Raw genomic sequence first — 18,251 nt, 5'->3', positions numbered from 1 at the left:
GAGCTTTGTGTTGTCCATCTCCTACAGCCATTTTCCAGTGGGTGAAGGCCATAGACAGACTGTGATCAGTCTTTATTTTTAAGATTCTACCTTATCTTGATATCCTTAAAATTTTAAGTCAGGCTGGGTGTGATGGCACATGCTTGTAATCCCAGTATTTGAGGGGCTGAGGCAGAAGGGTTGCATAGGTTCAAAGCCAGCCTCAGCTACTTAGGCTCTCAGCAACTTAGTGAGAACCTGTTTCCAAATAAAATATAAAATAGGTCTTGGAGTGTAGTCCGGAGGTAGAGGCCCCTGAGTTCCATCCCAACTACAGCAAAAATAAAGAAAGAAAGAAAAGAAAAGAAAAAACAGATGTGGTAGTGTACACTTATAATCTCAGTACTCAGGAGGATGAGGAGAGATCACAGATTCACAGCCAGCCTTAGCAACTTAATGAGGCCATCTGCAACTTAGTTAGACCCTGTTTCAAAACAAAAAGAATAAAATAGGGCTGGAGGTGTAGCTCAGAGGTAGAATGCCCCTGGATTCTTTTCCCAGTACCACACACACACAAATAAAGTAAAAATAAAAATTTAGCCAGGCATGGTGGTACACGTTTGTAATCCAGGCATTCAAGAGGTTGAGACAGGAGGATCGCAGTTTCCAGACAGTCTCAGCTACTTAGTGAGGCCCTTTGCAACTCAGTGAGACCCTGTTTCAAAATAAAGAATAAAAAATAGGGCTGGAGGTGTAGCTTGGAGGTAGAATGCCCCTGGGTTCCATCTCCAGTACTGCCAAACAAACAAAAAAAAAAAGTAAAAACTCAAGTCGAATAACAGTTTTCTTTGGATATTGGGATCACCAAGCAATTGTCTAAAGTCTTACAGTAGCAACTTCAGATTCTAATTAAACCTTCACATCTAGCTGGTCTACAAGGATAGACTATGTTTACCACAAGCCGCAAGTACCTGTTCCTTGGTAACTAGGTTTCTTGTTGAGTAAATCAGCAAATTGCTCTTCTGTCTTGTATGTCAGTGCTTGGTGAACTTGGTCAGGATGAGGTAGCTTGCAGAACTTGATTACCATGAGTTGGTGGCAGCTGAAGACCAGAGCTTGCACCTTGGCAGACCGAGTGGGCCGCCGGTTCTCCAGCGCCCCTTGGCAGCCAGTCAGCTCCCTCCAAGGCCTACCCTGAGTCCATCATGCATCTTTCTTTCTGATTTCAAAAGTCTTACCTACGAGTCACGTAACTCAGTAACTGATGTATTCTTTCTTTTTCTTGAAAAAAGTGGTTTTGTTTGTATTTTCACCATGAACTTTTTGAAAGGAATATATAGGCTTGTTGGGTCTTGGTTGTTTTTTTGCATGTAGGGACTGACAAATCACTTTGAAAATTCTCTTATCTGCTCTAAATCTTCTAGACACTTCCCTGCTTACAAGCACCTGCCTGCTGGAAGAGGTGCAGCACAAGCCAGAAAGCAAATCCTCACGTATTGCTCACGGTTGGAATTTCCAAGTCCTTGCCCTCAAAATGCTTTTAGAAAAGTAGTAAGCACTTGTTGACTGGAGTGTTTGAAGAGAAACATCTCTGAACCTAATTATTTTATATGGAAAGTACTTGGGAGGCTGAGAATGGCAGGATTGAGGCCAGCCTTAGCAACTTAGTGAAACCCTGCTTTCAAAATAAAAAATAAAATAGGGCTGGTATGTAGCTCCAAGGTAGAACATCCCTGGGTTCAAAACCTAGCCCTCTCCCTCAGCAAAAAAGAAAAGATGCTGAAAAGTCTTACAATAAGCAACTTGTTTAACATTTTATAATCTGCATTTAAAAATATATTTAATTCCTCCATTTTCAGTCCCTTTTTCTCCTCCTAGCAAAAATGAATGGGAGATGTTTTCTATGTAACATCCTCATTTCTCTTTTCTTTTTTCTTTCTTTTCTGCAACTGATCCTGAAGCATGGGCCGAGAAGTGATTCTGAGATTTCCAAAAATGTTTTTGTAGCATTGTTGTAGGTGGTATGCTAAGAGCTGCTTAGCCCTTAAAAATCACTTGTCCAGCCAGGCGTGGGGGCGCACGCTTGTGACCCCCGCTCTTGGGAGGCTGAGACAGGAGGATCGCACAGGTTCAAGGCCAGCCTCAGCTACTTAGTGAGGCTCCCAGCAACTTAGTGAGACCCTGTATCCAAATAAAATATAAAATAGGTCTGGGAGTGTAGCCTGGAGGTAGAAAGCCCCTGGGTTCCACCCCAGTACCACCAAAAAAAAAAAAAAATAATAATAATAATAATAACTTGTCCATGATAATTCTTGATTTTAATTTTATTATTTTTTGTGGTACTGAGGATTGAACCCAGGGACATTCTACCCCTAAGCAACATCCCCAGCCCAATTTTTTATTCTTCATTTTGAAGCAGCGTCTCACTAAGTTGCAGAGGGCCTCACTAAGTAGCTGAGGCTGGCCATAAACTTGCGATCCTCCTGTCTCAGCCTCCTGAGTACTGAAATTACAAGTGTATGCCACCACACCCAGCTTTATTTATTGTTTTAAAAAATAATACTCATTTTTAAAGCATTTAACAAATTAACCAAACTAGAACAAAAGAGCTAGGTTCCTAAAGTTGTATTTTAAATTTGTATTAACCAGGCCAGTCATGTTAAGACACATTGTAATCCCAGCAACTTGGGAGGCTGAGGCAAGAAAATCATAAATTCAAGGCCAGTCTGGGCAACTTGTCTTAAAAAGGCGGGGGTGGGGGTGGGGGCTGGGATGTAGCTCAGTGGGAGAATACCCTGGGGCCTGAGTTCATTTCCCAGTTCCACCACCACCTAAAAAAGAAAAAAGATTACAGACAGGTAGATAGTGTAGTGGTGGTGGGGGGAGGGGGGAGGGAGGGAGGGAGGGGGAGAGATTGAGGCTTTCCTTTGTATTTCCTGTATATTATCTTGGATCACCTCAGACAAGGCATATAAACTATGCAAAGCAAGTATTAGAGTCCCTTTCTGAGGGAAAAGTGATCTAAGTTCAGAGTGTTCTCTTGCTTTTGAATAATACCTTGTGATTAATCAGTGGCAGGGCTGGGATTAGATCTCTGAATTTCTAATTCCAAGGTTCATTAATTTCTTTTCCCACAGTTGCTTATTAGCCAGCCTTTATGGATTACTTTTTTATTCTGCTTCTTTCAACTCTCCTTGCATTTCCCATTGATAGGTTGCCTTGTTCATTCATTGATGTCCACTGTGTGTCAGATACAGTGCTGTTGTGGTGACTGTTAAAAATGCATCAGAAAAAGTTCTTGCCCAGAGCTGCTTCTAGTTCAGAGGAATAAGCTCATGGACTGAAAAGAGCCTGAGATATAGCAGTACAAATGGTAGAGATGCCCCATGAAAGAATGACAAATGTATCTCTTCTGCAGAGAGTGTTAGAGAAGTCACCACAGTAGCCTTGAACTAACAGAATTCCTGCAGACAGCCAGAGAGCAGGATGTAACTATCCCGGGGCATTCGGTGGGAGGCTTGGAGGCATGGAGGAGACTCGGGGATGATGGGAGAGCGGTGAGAGGGGAGGGAGAGCAGCAGCCCGTGGCCTTAGTTCCCTCCTTTACAGGGCTACTGTAAGGACAAAAATGGAAAGTGCCACTCTCCTAGGTCCTCAGGAGAAAAAGGGAAAATCATTGAATAAAAGAAAAGAGTGCAAAACCTGCACCCAGCATCTGTGAATTGTACTTTTTCATCATGCTAAGCTAAATTGACTACCAAGTCAAAGGAGGAAATAAGGAACCATGAGAGATTTTAAACAAGTGGGATGATCAGCTTCTTGCTATAAAAAGATGTCAACCGTAGGTTCAGTTTGGATATGAATTTAAGGCTCAGGCATTACATTGAGTATAAACCCATAAGAAAACAATGGAACTGGGAATTTATCAGAGTTAAATTATTTACTTTTAACCCATGCTGACTTGCCTGACATTGAAGAACATGAAAGGGCTTTCGATTCATTCCAGCATCTCTGGAATCTAATTCAGTTCAGGTTCACATCCAGGGATCTGTATCTTCGCGTAATTAAGTCATGGTGGATGTTGAAGAGGATAGGTGGCAGGTTTGGGGAAAGATTTTTCAGCTAAGAATGCATCTTTTGGTTACTTTTGACAAGTTCAGTCTTCTCAGGAACAGTCTATTAGGATCCTCATCTTATGCACGAGCCTCTTTAATGTAAGAACTCTTCCAGTCTTTTCGATCCAGACATGGCGTGGTGTTGACAAGTATCTTGGGGGCTGTGCCCGCCTACCGCAACCATGAGTTGATTTCCCTGTGAGGCAGCCATTCAGCCACATTCCTTATCTAATCCTTCACATTATCCCGTTCAAACTAGTACTTTGGCTGGCCTAGTGGTTTCTAAAAGTTGACATTTGAATGCCTTTAAGATGAAATACACTGACTAATTAAGACCAGGAACTTCCCTGTTGTTACCTGGCTTAATTCCTATGTTCATGTTTCCTACCTGTTTCTGCAGGCATTTCGGTTTCATTTGGAATCTGCAGGACTTCTAGTCTGGAGGATGCTATACTCTATTGTAGCACCACCTAGAATGATACAGAATGAAGAATAAACTGGCTTAGTTAGGACCCCACCAGAGGAGCTGGTATCTAGCAGTTGTTTCCTCTAAAGCATCTGAATTGTAATTCTCCTAAGCTTTATGGATTGTGTTAGACTAGTGTTTACAAACATATTTGATACAACACTTTATATCTCATTAGACTTTTCTTTTGGGGATGGGGTAATGGGGGGTTGAACCCAGGGGTATTCTACCTCTGGGTACATCCCTAGCTCTATTTTATTGAAACGCAGTCTCATTATGCTGTTGAGGTTCTCTGAGTTGCTGAGGCTGGCCTGTGCCTGTGATCCCCGTCTTACTTGGTCTCCCAAGTACTGAATTGCTTTGCTTACAGGCATATACAACTACCCAGCTGTTTATAGAATTTATATGGCACAGGCCACTTCTTACTGTTTAAACTACAGACTCTTAGGACACATATCAGGGATATCTATTAGCAAGATATCATAAATCTTATTTATTATTCAGTAAATCAAATGTATCAAACATTGCTTTGCATGCTGTTGAATAGGGCCTTTTGTATGCAAATGCACCTATTTTATGTGTGGCTTGCCACCGGTACTACTTTACTGTAATTAATTCCTAATTTTTCAACACAAAAGCAATCCTCTTGCTTTGGAAGCAGTACATTTTTTTTCTTTATTAACTTTGTATTGCTTATAATGTGAAAGACTTGCATGCATTAACTGTTAGGGTTGACTTTATTCTTAGTAAAAATTAAATATTTTCAGCCATGCGTGGTGGCACACACTTGTAATCCCAGCATTTGGGAGGCTGAGACTGGAGAATCACGGTTTGTGGACAGCCTCAGCTACTTAGTGAGGCCCTCTGCAATTTAGTGAGACCCTGTTTCCAAATAAAAATATAAAAAATAGGTGTCTGGGAGTGTAGCCCGGAGGTAGAAGGGTTTCCAGGAACCCCAGTATCACCACATAAATAAATAAATAAATAAATAAATAAATAAATAAATAAATAAATAGAAAGTTTGCCACAAGGAAAGTTTTTTTTTTCCTACTGAACAATTTGTTTTTTTTTTAACGTGTCATTTCAGCTTCTGTTACTATGGCAATGACGGCAGGGACGACAACAACCTTTCCTATGAGCAACCACACTCGGGAAAGAGTGACTGTAGCCAAGCTCACGCTGGAGAATTTCTACAGCAATCTAATTTTACAGCATGAAGAGAGAGAAACCAGGTATAGTAGAGACTGGTCAAAACTGTCAGTTAAAAAAAAACCCTGTTATTCTATGAATGGACTATAAACATATTTTCATCAATAATTTGGATATTATGGCTCCTTCTATGCTGATTTTAAATTTCCTGCGCTGCCAGTGCACTTAGTTACCTGTCTTATTTTCACAGAGTGTTTTCCTGGGGTATCCAGACTTGTGCAAACACATACTAATTCACATGTCAGTTGATATTGTTTTGTTTGTATTGGGGATTGAACTCAGGGGCATGCTGCCTCTGAGCTGTACCCCATCCATTTTTATTTTTTATTATGAAACAGGGTCTTGCTAAGTTGCTTGAAACCTGTGATCGTCCTGTCTCAGCCTCCCCTGTACTTGAATTGGATGATTGACTTTTATCCAAAGCCATTCACAGGGCTTTATGAATATCAGTGGGGATAGAATCATCATCATAGTAAAGCATGCTATTTTGCCTTTGTGAAGCTTACTGTATAGTAAGGGAGATAATACACATAAATTACATGAAACACTGAAAGACATCATTAAGAGAAGGGCAAGGCAGGGCACTATAGCTGGGCACTTGGCAGGCTGAAGCAAGAAGATTGCAAGTTCAAGGCCAATGTGGGCACCTTAGTAAGACTCACTCTGACAATTTAAAGAGCTGAGAGTGATAAAGCTCATGGGTAGAAAGTTTCTGGGTTCAAACCCCAGTACCAATAAAAATAAAAGGGAGCGATTATTTTTGACTAAGGCAACTAGGAATACTTCATAAATGGTAGTGGCATTTGAACAGGGCTCTAAAGGAAGAATGTTATTTATACATACATAAAAGGAAAAAAGAAAGAGGTAAGAGAGTAGGAGGAAGGATATTAGAGATGGAAGAAGTCACCACAGGTCAGACAGTGTTCACTTTAGCTCAGCACAGGGTGTGCTAGATTTCAGCATCCTGGGAGCCTCAAATGCTTTGTTAATGGAGCTGTTCTCTTGATAGTGGAGAACCTTGAAGATCTGTAAGCAGTGATCACAAGTATGTCTCTGGAAGAGAACTTTAATTATGCCACATAGAATGGATGGGGTGAGGTGGGAGAAATAGAACAGGCAAATGGAATGTAGTCCAGGCAAATGGAAAGATAGCTTGAATTAGGATTTACAACCACAGAAAATTAAAATGCTCATCTGTAGAGCACTTGCCTCGTACATGTGAGGCCCTGGGTTCAACACTCAGTACTGGGGGTGGGGGGACCCTGAGTAATTACTCAGGAGTTGATTGAGAAAGTTAGTGGGAATATATGACAGAGTTAAGAAACATGGTAAAGAGGGAGAAGAGCTGACTATCTCTAATTAAAAGAGAAGAACAAGATTGCAACAGAGACAGCAAAAACTAACAGTCACCACAACAGAAATTCTAGGAGATTCAAATTAGGCAGAAGGAAAGTAATCACAAAAAGATCTAAATGGTAAATATGTGGATCAATCTCATCAAAAGTTGTATAGATCTCCCTTGACCCTGGTTTGACTAGGATCTTCCAATTTTATGGCCACGCAGAGGTGATATGCATTCAGCAGGAACCTCTGGGTTCTGCACTTTGGTCTTTTCCTTGACTAGTGACATGCAGCGTGGTGCTCTTGTGATGCTTGGCAGTGGCAAGGGAGCCGCAGTCCTGTCGGCCATGCCGTCCTGAGGGTGAACAAACGGTACCTGTAGTGTACTGTGCTGCTGTGATACTCAGTGGGCTAGGTGTATTAAATGTACTTTCAACTTACAGTGTTGTTAATTTGTGATGGGTTTATTGAGACATACCCCTATCAAATATCAAGGAACATCTGTTTAAAAACCACAACAGGGGACTTCCGGGAAAATGGCGACCGAGAAAAGCGGGGCTTAAGAACCCCGCTAACAACCAGTCTCCATTACCACAAAATCAGCACCTTTCATAGCCCGAAAACACCATCACCAGAGAAACAAAAAAATCACCAGGCTCCAGAGAGAAAGCGGACTGAGAACAGAGCTCAGAGCCACAGAGGAGATACCCCGGACTCACGCCCGAGGACGCGGCAGCAGCGCCATATTGCCGGCGGCAGCGGCGAATTCACCGGATGGCTACAGCAAGCCGAGGTGAGCCGCTGCGGAACAGCCAGGCGGGATTTTCAGCGCAGGGAACATCTAAAGCTCCCAGTGGCTGAGCTCAGCACATGCTGAAAGTTCTCAGAGTGGAATTCAAAACCAAGAAGAAATAAGCCAGCCTCACGGCCGAGGGCGTAGCAGCGGCGCCATATTGCCACCGGCAGCAGCAGCAGCGAATTCAACGAGTCTAGTATAGCTACATCTGCGAACTCAAGAACAGTGAGTCAAATTGCGGGCCACAGAGGAGAAATCCCAGTACTGTACTCCCTGGGACTTGACCCAGTGGGGGAGTGGCGGTGGCAGAGATATCACACCATAGGAGAACGTGCAACCTGGCACCCCCCATAGTTTAAAGCAGCCTCTATCGACTCCCTGGGTCTGAGACTCTGTGATACAACCCAGTAAAGGAGTAGTGGGGTCTGAGATACTACAGACTCGAGATCCAGAGCACCTTAAGCGAAGTCATAGTGACCCAAGGGAAGAACCCAGAGAAGGCACAAACTTCCGAAATCATGGGAAAGAGGAATAATACTGGAGCAATGAATGCCCACAACCCCACAACATCAGAACCCGATAAAACAGAAAATCAGAGATTTCTAGAAGATCAAATCAGGAAAATAACTGTAGAAATAATAGAGGTGCTTCGAAAAGAACTCAGAGAGAGCCAAAAAGAGATAAAGGATGCAATTAATGAAGTAAAGGCCTCAATTCAAAGCACAAACAACCGATTAGAACACATGGAGAACAGAATCTCGCTCTTAGAAGATGAGCAATCCAAAAATGAACGCATAGTTTCTAATCTAGAAAAAAATATCCAACAGCAGGAATCTGATCTTGAAGAAATATGGGCCCATTTTAAGAGAGCTAACCTAAGAATAATTGGAATAGAGGAGGGAAAAGAAAGTGAAACCAAAGGGATCAACAATCTCTTCAAGGAAGTAATAGCAGAAAATTTTCCAAACATAGAGCAAGAGGTTGATACACAGATCCAGGAAACTTATAGAACTCCCTTTAGACAAGATCAGAGAAGATGATCTCCACGCCACATAATTGTCAAAATGACCAATGTGGAAGCCAAGCAGAGAATCTTAAAGGCAACAAAAACAAAGGGCCAAGTGACATTCAGAGGCAAACCAATTAGAATCACTCCAGACTTCCCAAACCAAGTCATGAGAGCCAGAAGGGCTTGGAGTAACATATTCCAAACTCTGAAAGAAAACAACTTCCAGCCAAAAATTTCCTACCCAGCAAAACTTTCTATCAAATTAGATGGAGAAATAAGAAGCTTCCATGACAAACAGAAACTCAAGGAATTTATGTCTTCAAAACCAGCACTAGAGAAAATACTCAAAGAGATCAACTACAAAGAAAAAATATGTAACACATACCAGAACCAGAGAAACAAGATTTTCCATCCAACAGACAACTAAGATTGGTTATCTGTGGAGATTCATTATTTATGTTAGTCTTTTACCTATCTCTAAAGGGTATTGTTTGCCTTTATTGTTGTTAATTTTTAGGATTTCTAGTTGGAATATTAATATACCTTCAGATATAGCATTTGGAAATATTTTATCCAATTCTATTAGGAACTTTTAACTCTGTTTACATTGTCTTTGGATATACAATATTTTTTTATTTTTTAGGGAGTTTTTATACTCTTCTGTTGCCTGTGCCATTGAAATCATATCCAAGAAATCACTGCCAATTTCAATGTTGTGAGGTTTTATGACCCAGATTTTCTTCTAAAAGTTTATAGTCTTAAGATTTATATTTAGGTCTTTTATCTATTTTTAGTTAATACTTGTATATGGGATTAGGTAAGGGTCCAATTTTATTCTTTTCCATGTAATTATTATTTTTCAACAATATTTAGTTAAAAGATTATTATTTCCACCACCAAATGTTCGTGGAAACCTTGTCAAAATTAACTTGATAATATAGGGAAGAATTTAGCTCTAGGCTTGTATTTAACTCCAATGGTTTATATATCTGCCTTTAGAACAGTACTACACTGTTTCAATTATTGTAGCTTTATATGGTTTGAAATCAGAAAATATATATCTTCTACCTTTGTTCTTTTTCAAGATCGTTTTGGGTATCTAGAATCCATATTCCATAGTAGGATAGATTTTTTTCTGAAAAATAAATATATAAATATATGATAGTTTCACCTAAAAAAATAGAAAACAAAATTTCTCTGGTAAGAAAGAAAGCAAAAAGAAATATTGAAATGTTATCTTTAAGTCATCAAAAGCTTGGTATCAGACAAATGAAACTGTTATGTGAGATTATCATTTTTAATTTTGGATAAATTGCTATAATACTAGATGTCAACCACTAAGCCAAGCATGGGAGGGAGGGATGGGGAGAGAATGGGGTGGGGATCGGGTGGGGGCTGACTGGGCGATGTGTGCATGTATGTCTACAAAAGTTTGTATCCCACTATGATGTATGAATACAGTGCACCAATAAAAAATAAATAAATAAATAAATAAAACCACAACAAAAATAATTATTGATAGTAATGTCTTATGCATTAAAATGATTAACAATTTTCTAATGATAGACTCTAACTCGAGAGAAACAATTGGAATTATGGTGTTAAGGATCTTTGTAGAAAGGGAATACAGACTGTAGAAAGGGTGGCACACAGTTATAATCCCAGTACTTGGCAGGCTGAGATAGGAGGATCACAGTTCAAGGCCAGCCTCAGCAACTACTAAGTTGCTGAGACCCTTAGCAACTTAACAAAACCCTATTGCTAAATAAATAAATAAATAAATAAATAGGACTGGGGATGTATCTCAGAGGTAGAATTCTCCCAGAGTCAATCCCCAGTACTCAAAAAAGAAAATATAGATTAACTTCAGACTTATACAAATTAAGTCTATATGTTGTAATTTCCAGGGTAAACAATAAAAATAATTAGTAACTTGTATTAGAAAGAAAATAAGTCATGAGATTTTAAAAAATCAGTTCAAAAGAATACAAAAGAAAAAGAAAAACGGAATTACCCAAATCTGCAAATTTGAAATATCAAAATAGAAAGGACAAAATAAGTTTTAAAAATCCAGAAATATCAGTAAATGTAATTAAAGTGTCTAGAGGAAATAAAATCATCCTGGGAAAGTAAATAAAGCAAAGAGAGACCTGTGTTTCTTTAAGATGGTTTACCTTTGCCCCTATTCCTAAAGGAAAGTAAGAACAAAAATATCTTCTGTGATTAAAAAGAAAAAAAGAAAGGCAGTCTCAATTTCATGCTGTGAAAGTCAGATTAGCAAATTAGCTCATAATACCAGTACTTGAGATGCTGAGACAGGAAGATTAGAGGTTTGATGACAGCCTCAACAATGTACTGAGGTTTTCAGCAACCTAACGAGGCTCTGTTTTCAAATAAAAATAAATCTAGAAAACACTTCCACTCAGAATATTCCACAAAAAATAAAATATTTAGGAATAAACCTAATCAAGGATGTAAAAGACCTCTAAAAAGAAAATTATAAACCATTGAAAAAAGAAATCGAAGAAGAGGTTAAGAGATGGAAAGATCTTCCATGGCAGAAAATCGGTCTTCCAAAAGAGATCTACAGATTCAGCGCAGTACCCTTTAAATTGCTGAGGTCATCCCTCAGACATAGAAAACTCAGCCCATAAGTTCATCTGGAACAACAAAAAAACCAGAATAGCCAAAGTAGCTCTCAGCAACAAAAACCACACAGGAGGCATTACAGTACCTGACCTCAAACGACACTACAAAGCCATAATAATAAATAAATAAATAAATAAATAAAAACACATACACCAGTGGGCAAGAATAGAAGACTCAGAAATCCTCACACAGCCAGTTTTTTTTATAAAGGGGCAAAAACATACATTGGAAAAAAGATAGCCTCTTCAATAAAGGGTGTTGGCAAAACTGGTTAACCATATGCAGAAAAATGGAAATAAATCCGTTTCTTACCTTGCATGAGAGTCAATTCAAGATGGAGCAAAGACTTGGAAATTAGACTAGGGACCTTGCAGATCCTTGAAGAGGGAAAAGGTCTAACACTTCAACACATAGGCACAGGTAAAAACTACCTCAACAAGATCTCAAAGGCACAAGCTAAAAAGTGGGATTGCATTAAACTGAAGAGCTTCTATAATGCAAAGGAAACTATTGAGAACTTCGACAGAGAGCCAACTTTGGGAGAAAATTTTTGCCAACTATTCCTCTGATAGAGGACCAATATCTAGAATATACAGAGAACTCAAGAAACTCAGCACTAAGAAAAACACCCAGTCAATAAATGGGCAAGTGAACTGTACTCTTCACAGAACAAATCCAAATGGTCAATAAATGTATGAAACAATACTCAACATCATTAGCAATTACAGAGATGCCAATCAAAACTACCCTGAGATTTCCCCTAACTCCAGTTAGAATGGCAAGCATTCAAAACACAACAATTGCTGGTGAGGATGTGGAGAAGTGGGAACTCTAAGCCATTGTTGGTGGGATTGCAAATTAGTGCAAGCAATTTTTTCTTTTTTATTATAATTATTAACTCATATATTTGTACAGGTTATTAATATCACTGTGTGACATTTCTTTACATGATATGTCATGCTCTTCTGTGTGTGTGTGTGTGGTACTGAGGGTTGAACTAAGGGGCATTCTATCTCCAAGCTACACCCTCAGCCCTATTTTTGTGTTTTATTTTTTTGAAACAAGGTCTTACTAAGTATGGAGGGCCTCAGGAGTTTGCTGAGGCTGGCTATGTACCTACAATCCTCCTGTCTCAGCCTCCCAAGTACTGAGATTACAAGCATGAGCCACCACAACCAGCTGTAGCATGCTTTTAATATCTTTTCTTGATTAGGAAAATTGAGTTTAAAGTGAAAGACTAATACCTTTTGGTAATATGTATCTGGTAATATGTATCTGGGGGTATAGCTCGAGGTAGAATGCTCCTGGGTTCAATCCCCAGTACCACACACACACACACACACACACACACACACATACACACACACAAAATTACACTTTGCCAAGTGTGTGGCCCACACCTATAACCCCAGTGCTTGGGAGGTCAAGACAGGAGGATTACAGGTTTAAGACCAGCCTCAGCAACTTAGCAAGATACTGTTTCAAAATAAAAATAAATGTGGCTGGGGTTGTAGCTCAGTAATAGAATGCCCCTGGGTTCAGTACCACACAAAGAAAAAAGTACACACACACACACACACACACAACTTAGCATTTTTTACCTTTTCTTTTTGTTATTGGGATTGAACCGAGGGGAATTTTTTTCTCCAAGCTATACCACAGCCCTATTTTATTTTTTTTATTTTGAAAGAGGGTCTTGATAAGTTGATGAGAGTCTCACTCTACTTGCTGAGGCTATCCTCAAACCTGTGATCCTCCTGTCTCAGCCTCCCAAGTACTAAGATTAAGCATCTGCCACCACGTTTGGCTTTATTTTTGCCGTTTTATACTTCTACTCTGAAAAAATAAATATTTCTAGTAGATAGCTTAAACCTCTATTATATAAAGAAATATTAATGATTTGGGTAGATTGAACATTAAATAATAAATTTTCCATAATAGAACATAAGTCATCTTTGCTTACAATCATCTAGGCAAGAAAATAAAGTAAGACATAGAAGTAGAACTTTGGGCTAGGGGTGTACCTCAGTGTTAGAGTGTTTGCCTAGCATGCCTGAGGCTCTGGATTTGAACCCAGCACTATAGAAAAGGAAATACAGTTTTATTCACTATGGGAAAGCTAAATATAAGTTTATATTTGAGAAAGAAAACAATTTCTAGTGATTATTTTGATCCAACTTGAAAGAGTTTCTTAGTATAGCAAGCTAAAGTGGTTAACTTGAATAAATAAATACATAGTTCTTAAAAGGGAATAGTGAGGAACGTATTTAAAATTCTATTTTTCTTTTGAAAAGGCAGAAGAAATTAGAAGTGGCCATGGAAGAAGAAGGATTAGCAGATGAAGAGGTAATACAGTTACATATAATTTCTATATAAAAGTAACCCCAGTGGATTTTATCATTTGAATATGGGCTTCTTTGTTGCAAGCATGGCTATCTTTAGGAGGCAGCATTTATTTGTTTGTTTGTTTATTTATTTATTTATATATATATATGTATTTATCTATTTATTTATTTAGTGTGTTGTCCTGGGAATTGAACCCAGGGGCATCCTACCTGGGAGCTACACCCTCAGATCCATTTTATTTTTATTTTGAAACAAGGTCTTGCTAGGTTGATGAAGAGTCCACTACTTGCTGTGGTTGTCCTCGAACCTGTGATCCTCCTCTCTCAGCCTTCCAAGCACTGGGATTATAGGCATGCACCATTACTCCCAGCTAGAAGGCAGTTTAAAAAAAAAATCCCAGTCAGATGTGGTGTTACACTCTTGTAATTCTGGTACTTGGGAGGCTGAGACAAGAGGATCGTAGGTTTGCATCCAGCCTCAGCTACTTAGGCCCTTCACAATTTAGTGAGACTCTGCTTCAAAATAAATCATTAAAAAAAAATAGGGCTGGGGGGTGTAGCTCAGAGGTAGAATGCCCCTGGGTTCAACCACCAGTACCACACACACACACACACACACACACACACACACACACATCCCAAAGCATATTATCTATAGTATTCTAGATATGATAAAATATAAAGGCTCCAGAAGAAGTCGACTTACTGCTCAACTCTTCTCAGTTTTTTTCTAAGTATTTATTTAAAACCATCTACTTGGCCAGGTTTGGTAGCACATTCCTGTAATCCTAGTACTTGGGAGACTGAGACAGGAACATCACAGGTTGCAGGCCAGTCTCAGCAACTTAGTGAGGCTCTATTTTAAAATAAGAAATAAAAGGATCTGAGGGTGTATCTCTCAGGTAGGATGCCCCTGCGTTTTACCAATCCATCCACCCATCAACCAATCAACTCATCTACTCCCTTAGTCCAGCACTACGATCCTTATTCAAGCTACTGTACATTTTACCTGAAGAATAACTGTCCCTAATGGTTTTCACTACTTCCTACCCCCGTTTTCTACACACTGCAGCCAGAGTGACCAGCTTACTCACTTGTTTAATACCCTTCATTGCTTTCTGGGGGAAGAGTCCTTAACATTGGTATGCAAGTCTCTGCTAGAGCCACATGTTGTAGTACGCACCTGTAACCCCAGCACTTGGAAGGCTAAGACAGGAGGATCACAGGTTTGAGGACAACATCAGCAAGTAGTGAGACTCTCATCAAGCTAGTGAAACTCTGTTTCAAAAATAAAAATAAAATAGGGCTGGGGGTGTAGCTTGGAGGTCGAATGCCCAGGGTCCAATCCCCAGTGACACACACACAATCAATCAATCAATCTCTCTTTCTCTCTCTCTCTCTCTCTCTCTCTCTCTCTCTCGCTCTCGCTCTCGCTCTCGCTCTCGCTCTCGCTCTCGCTCTCGCTCTCTCTCTCTCGTTGGCTTCTGTTTTTTCTCTGGCCTCATCTCTTGTCACCCTGCTCCCTACTGACCAATTTTGAGTTAATTGCCTCTCTCCCTGTAGACCTTTACACATGCTATTTCTGCACTTGGAACCTTTGTTACTCCCATTCTTCTTCAGAGAGCTTTTAGATCTTGCTTTATGCATCATTTCCACTGGGAAATCATCCCTAATACAAGGAAGGTATTATCCTAGATGTTGCCATAACACCATTTCTGTCCTTGGAACTCCATAAGCCTCATTCAATACTCCATCTCCAGAGCTGGAAGAGGGCTGGAATAGGTATTTGGGTTAATAAGCAACCAATGGGTCTTGCCTTTGAAGAGCCTATGAATCAGGAAGGTTGCCTATGTACATTCCTGTGTGTATGGACATGCAAAGCTGTATATACATCCAAGGCTAGAGGCATAACTCAGTGTAGAGTTCTTGTGTGGATTCACTCCCCAGCTCTACTAAAAGAAAGAAAAATCGGTATGTATTATAGAATACAGTAAACTTTGAAAAGAGAGAGGTTGGTTTTCTCCCTAGTTAGGACTGATAAAAAGTGTTTAAAGAATGGATAGAATTTATATTTCAGACAAGAGGTATAGGCAAAATAATGAATATAATATGCAGATAATAATTACATTTGATCTATAAAGGGTATGAAAAAAGAAAATAGCAAAATAAGCCAGGCACGATTGTGCACACCTGTAACCCCAGTATTTGAGAGAATGAGCAGGAGGATTGCACATTCAAAGCCAGCCTTAGAAATGTAGGAAGACCCTGTTTAAAAATGAAAGGGACTGGTTGTAGATGTCCCTGGGTTCAGGTCCCAGTACCAAAAGGAGAGAGAAAGAGAAAGTAGAAGGTAACTATTTAAAAGTTCATAGCACACACTTGAATCCCATTACTTGGGAGGTTCAAGGACAGTCTCAGCAAGTAGTTAGACCCTGAGCAACTTAGCAAGATACTGCTTCAAAATAAAAATAAAATGGGGCTAAGAGTGTACCTCAGAGGTAGAATGTCCTTGGGTTCAATCCCCAGTGCCAATAAATAAGTAAGTAAATAGGTAAATAAATAGAATGTTTCTGTACTTAAAAAGTAGACTACAAAATGATTATTTGAATTCAAATTATTACCTAATTTTCCCTGCATCTTTCCTAGGTCTGTATCTCAATCTTTATAGTTACAATATTCAAATTAATTAATTAATTACCTTGTTACTCACTCTGGAAAACTCAAATATTTCTACATTTAATATTACTATTTAGCCAGGTTGGTAGCAACATACCTATAATCTCAGTACATGGGAGTTTGAAACAAGAGGATCACATGTCTGAGGACAGCCTTAGCAGAATAGGAAGAATTTCAATAATCTAGTGAGAGACTGTTTCTTTCTTCTTTTTTTTTTTTTTTTTTTTTTTGGTGGTACTGGGGGTGGAATCCAGAGGCTTTCTATCTCCAGGCTATACTCTCAGACCCATTTTATATTTTATTTTTTGGGAGCAGTGTCTCACAGTTGCTGAGAGCCTCACTAAGTAGCTGAGGCTGGCTTCGAACCTGCGTGATCCTCCTGTCTCAGCCTCCCAAGCGCAGGGATTACAAGCGTGCGCCACCACGCCCGGCTATAATAAATATTTTAAAAGTTTATATCATTTATGTTCTTTAAATTTTAGTGAAAGTGGTATTGATTAAAGTCTATATCCCAATCCACAAAGAAAAAGCAAGATGGAGGATTCTTATTTTTATTTTTGCAGTGCTGGAGATCAAGTCTAGGACTTTGTATATGGTAGGCAGGTGCTCTACCACTAAGCTACATCCCTAGCCTTTCTTCTTTTTTTCATTAGTGTTATAACTTTCTTATAACTGATAACTGTATAATTATAATTGTATTACTATAGAACTCTTGAGCATACTACCTAAATTTGAAGCCCAGGGGTAGGGTCACAAAGACAGCCGTCCAGGGGCAAGCAGTTTAGTGTTTTGTTTTGTTTTTTTGTGTGGTACTGGGGTTCCTGGAAGCCCTTCTACCTCCAGGTTACACTCCCAGACCTATTTTTATATTTTTATTTGGAAACAGGGTCTCTTAAGCAAGTGAGGCTGGCTTTGAACCTCTGCGATCCTCCTGTCTCCGCCTCCCAAGCGCGGAGATTACAAGTGTGCGCCACCACGCCCAGCGCAGGAGTTTGGTTTTACATTGGCACCTTTGGGCATAGTCTCTTGATCCAAACATACATTGTCACACATTCAACTCACAAGAATATTTATTTATTTATTTATTTATTTATTTATTTATTTATTTATTTATGTGGTACTGGGAATGGAACCGAGGGGCATTCTACCTCCGAGCTGCACCCCCAGCCCTATTTTTTATTCATTTTAAAACAGGGTCTCATTGAGTTGCAAAGGGCCTCACTAAGTAGCTCAGGCCCTTTGTACTGCAATCCTCCTTCTCTCCCTCCCAAATGCTGTGATTGCAAGTGTGCACCACCACACCCAGCAAGAATAATTATTTTACTTTCACAAAGGAATAGATTCTTGCCCCCCTCTTCTTTTTCCTCTCTTGCTTTTTATTTCTTTTCTTTTTTTTCCTTATTTTTTTTGTGATACTGGGAATTGAACCCAGATGCTATACCTCCAAGCTATATCCCCAAACTGATATATGATCCTCATAGTTTCTCTCTTAGTAAAAACTATTATTGTTCACTTTACTGTTAGAAACCAAGCGCTCCAGCCCAGATGCACCTGTCAGTGGTGGTTGGCACCAGCGGTGGAGGCTGGCAATTTAGGGAATTGCTGCCAGACTGAAGGGGTCGCCACTGTTACCCCAGTGTGGCCACGCTCCTGGTTTTCAAGGAAA

General features: G+C 39.7%; 1 protein-coding gene across 1 annotated transcript in view; it reads left to right on the top strand.

The window, feature by feature from the left end:
• Nucleotides 1-5,652: 5,652 nt before the first annotated feature.
• Nucleotides 5,653-18,251, top strand: part of STK38L (serine/threonine kinase 38 like) — a gene marked incomplete at its 3' end in the record, with an annotated part of 37,502 nt that continues 24,903 nt past the window's right edge. Inside the window, exons 1-2 of the mRNA XM_080705672.1 lie at nucleotides 5,653-5,792; nucleotides 13,859-13,910. Of these exons, the coding sequence (XP_080561798.1) occupies nucleotides 5,659-5,792; nucleotides 13,859-13,910 (186 nt within the window). The 5' untranslated portion in view covers nucleotides 5,653-5,658. The remainder of the gene's footprint in view (nucleotides 5,793-13,858; nucleotides 13,911-18,251) is intronic.

Source organism: Muscardinus avellanarius (assembly GCF_963383645.1).
Source record: "Muscardinus avellanarius genome assembly, chromosome: 11".
Lineage (NCBI taxonomy): Eukaryota > Metazoa > Chordata > Mammalia > Rodentia > Gliridae > Muscardinus > Muscardinus avellanarius.
This window is presented reverse-complemented; position numbering and strand designations above follow the sequence as displayed.